Genomic DNA, 3833 nt, shown 5'->3' with positions numbered 1-3833 from the left:
ATATTCTTTTACAATTTGTATCCAAATAAATTGTGCTAATCAATCCCTGTTAGACAGTCAAACTTCAGATTTTGAATATACATGAACAGTAATGGTGCAGGGCTTGGGTTTGCTCTTCTGATCCTTGCTGTGTGCTACCTATGAAGTTATTGGCCTGCAATAAGCATGTAGGATCGGCATTCAGGCATTTTAGAGTTTATAGCAGACAGAGCACTGTCAAGACAAATGATTGTTCTGGCACAGTTCCGTGCACTGTCTGCCTGCTTACTGTTGGACTTCTACCACATGATTACAAAAAGCTTATGAAGAGGTTTATTAGAACACTTAAAGTAAGCATCCACTATGTTTATTTGTAAAATATGTTTTATATTACAGGTTTTTGGAAAATGCAAAACCACCAAGAATCCAGTTACTTGAAAGCTCTCCTATTTCAAACAATAGCAGTTCACATACTTATGTTCTCACAGTTTAAATATAAGTCACAAATCTATGCAATTCAGCATCAGTTTATGATGGTGCAGTACACAAGAAGTTATTTGTAGTGGAAAAACGTGTCAAAACAATCAGTGGTTCCAGAGAAATAGGCAGCTGAAATGTATGCAAATTAGGCAAAAGTTGACCTTGGCCCCACCCTATCCGACCTACCTCTCAGTTAAGCTGGCCATACACCGATAGATTATCTGCAGGTTTTCTATGGTCAGATGGAGGCTTACTGACCAATAAGGATCAACTAGAAGCCAGAAGAGCAGAGTGCCAAGCATTTTGTTTTTACAGGGAAAATCCAAGACTTGCATGTAACTTGACTGTTTATATCTTTGAATCACTAGTCATATGATGTCCACTAAGATGAATCTTTGCTTTTTTTCATTCTATACTCAAATTAAATTGCTCAAGCTTGTGATAAGTTTACTTCAATTTGGTGCAATAAATTAGAGTGTATGGCTGGAGAAATCTCACCTTTAGCCATCACCTCTGATTCCATCCCCTCCTTGTATTTGGCCAGAACTCCTTCGACCTCCTCCGGCTCCAGGAACCCAGACCCATCGTTGTCCCATTTCTCAAAGAGAGCCTGCAGGACAAGCTTCTGCCGTGCTATAAGGGCATCTTGACGAACCTGTCAAAAAGGGAGAGAGATGGAAAAAGTTTTCTTAATAACAACATCTCCACACATGTCAACAACAGTTCTAGGGATTTTACATTGCTTGCGTAAAACATTTTGTCTGCTTAGAAATAAAAATTATCAATTTAAACCCAGGTGACTAATAAAATATTTGACCAATATAATGCCTCTGTATGTGATTACTGAATGCCAAGTTCACTAGTAAAGCAGCACAAGGAGCCAGTTTGTTGTACTGCAGTGCAACGAGCATGCTGATTGAAGAAAAGAGCAGACTGACATACAGATGAGCTACTCAATGTGCTGCTCTTCCTTTCACTGTCCAGTCACATTGTGGGGCTGTGGAAGAGACCTATAAGTGTTTGTTAACCGCAGAAGAGCAATACCAGGTATCCCACCCTGCCGGACAGGGCTGTGCTGTGTGACAGAGCTAAATACATCTCAGAAATGGATAGACAGAAATGCAAATCCTTTGGAAGGTAAAACAGCTCCCTTATATGTATTTCATCTGTGTATTAAGATGCTTGCCTGGAGTTTAACGTTAAGGGATAAGTAAACAACAGGATTCCTGCAATCTTTAACACAGCACAGTCATAAAAATCTATGCAACCAGCCAATGGATGCTGGTGGGATTACTATTGAAATAAATTGAAACCATTGCACACCGCTAGGTGAAACAGGTAGATGGTGTTTGTGTGGCTGGTATATTTTAAAGCAGAACTCCGGGCAAAAGTATTCTGAACCCTTGCATTGGGGCTACCATTGCAATGCAAGGGTTAAGTGCTCATCTTCGGTGCGGGCTTGCTCTTAGAATGGTCCCTGGAACCACAGTGTAGGAGGAGGAGACAGGCCTTAGGGATCGGAGTAGCAGCCAGGCGGCTCCATGGTTCGGGTGAGTATAACTTTTTTTTTTTAGCACCTAAAACGAGCACTTAACCCTTGCAGTGCAGGGGTAGCCCCAATGCAAAGGTTAAGAACACTTTTGCCCAGAGTTTTGCTGTAAGAAAAACCTGGAAAAAGATAATCAATATCAATACCCCATGGGTAAGGTAAGTATTGTATATCCTATAGCAGAAACAATGGGGAAATTTACTATATGTGCAAGTGTACACTTGTGGCACTCAAAAAGTGTTAATGGTCTGTTGAGAGTCTTTATAACTTTGCGGTTTTCTTTAAAATGTCTCTGTTTGCCCGCTGTTTGTTTTAAAGCATCCCTATGATACTTCACTATGCCGTTTAATGTAGTATTCGTAGAATGAATGTAAACAGCAGAAAATAAATGTTTTGTAGTTTTATACTGGATGCTCTCGTTTTGTAACAGTCAGTCAGTGGAAGGTAAACCGCATAAGTTAATGCTTTCATCTCTTTTAATTTTTCTCTAATTATTCCCTTATTAAATCAAATATTTATAACAACATTTTACTGCTGGAAGAAATCCTTATTCGTCAACAAACCTCAAGTTCAAGTTAGAATCATACAAATAATATGTAATAGTCTATCCCAGCACAATGGGGTTATAACTGCATTAGATATTGTGAGTATGCAACTATTACTTTAGCCAGCAGCGCAATTCTCTCCTCTTCTGTTTCCACATATTCCTTCTGAATAAAGGAAGTGAGTTTCTCCACAGCTGCAAGTGGGGCATCCCCCACAAACGTCTCCATTAACTGGACAAACTGGGGTAAGTTGAGGGCACTGCCACTGAAAGCACTAGGAATGCGCGATGGACCACGAGTGTTAATTTCCGAGATGATGTTGCACAGATCTGGAACACAGAGAAAAGATATTAAGGTATGCACATGGATACTTTCATTTTGTCACAAAATAAGAGTTGCAGAAGAATGGTTTATGTCGTTATTTGTACATCTTGTGCTGAATGACCATTTTTGCAATACATTTCTGATCACTGAGAATACAAAAAGGTATAGGTTATTTTTCTAAAATAGTTTTTTGAATCCCCCTAACCAACATTCCAATGTCATGCTTTTCAACACCATTTAGATGCTTCGTTACTGGTTATTGCAAAAACCTAAAAAGAAAGCTGAACAATGAAAATTAGACAACTCTTTAATGAACGCTTAAAAAAACATGGAAAAAAAGTTCTAAAAATACTTTACAGTACTTGAGGGTGTTTCTGTAAATATTCGCTGGAAAATATTTAAATCACTGATTCAGGCACATTCACCATATTTATAATGGATTAATTAAAATTTAAGCTGGAACATTTTAAAGCTTTTTGCAGCAGGAGCTACAAGTTCTGGCAAGCAAATTTGCAGTCTGGAGCTCTCCACAGTGCTGAAACGGTGTTTTTACACAAAATGCAATTCTCACCCCTCCTATGACTCCATTCCAGGATACCAGGCTTGTGAACAGATATACACGTGGCAAGGAGTCAGAAGGCAGAATCAGATCCAGTGTTCCTTAAGCACTGGATCTGATTCTGTCTGGAGCAGACTCTTAGTTATCCCAAGAGGGCTCTTAGGACTACCATAGATATAGTATATAGGGCGTTGTGAAGGAATGAGATTTATTTGAGAAGCTGATTGGTTGCCATGCACATCTGCTCGAGATTTTGTCTGCTCCAGTTTTGATAAATTCCCCTGATTCTTGGGCATATTTACACAAAGGGCATGAGTGTTCTGGTTTGCTGTGACTGTAGGTTGAGGACTCCCCAATAGCTATCTTCTAGGAAAGAAAGTTACTTGGCCTTGTGGAC

General features: G+C 39.4%; 1 protein-coding gene across 1 annotated transcript in view; it reads right to left on the bottom strand.

Moving 5' to 3' along the window:
• Positions 1 to 3833, bottom strand: part of EFCAB5 (EF-hand calcium binding domain 5) — a 41944-nt gene that overhangs the window by 13405 nt on the left and 24706 nt on the right. The window contains exons 12-13 of the mRNA XM_018565476.1: positions 2671 to 2882; positions 958 to 1114 (exon numbers count right to left, since the gene is read on the bottom strand). Of these exons, the coding sequence (XP_018420978.1) occupies positions 958 to 1114; positions 2671 to 2882 (369 nt within the window). The remainder of the gene's footprint in view (positions 1 to 957; positions 1115 to 2670; positions 2883 to 3833) is intronic.

The sequence above is a fragment of the Nanorana parkeri genome, unplaced genomic scaffold (assembly GCF_000935625.1).
Source record: "Nanorana parkeri isolate BGI_ZX_2015 unplaced genomic scaffold, ASM93562v1 scaffold851, whole genome shotgun sequence".
Taxonomy (NCBI): Eukaryota; Metazoa; Chordata; class Amphibia; order Anura; family Dicroglossidae; genus Nanorana; species Nanorana parkeri.
Note: the sequence above shows the minus strand (reverse complement) of the source record. Positions and strands in the feature narration are given on the sequence as shown.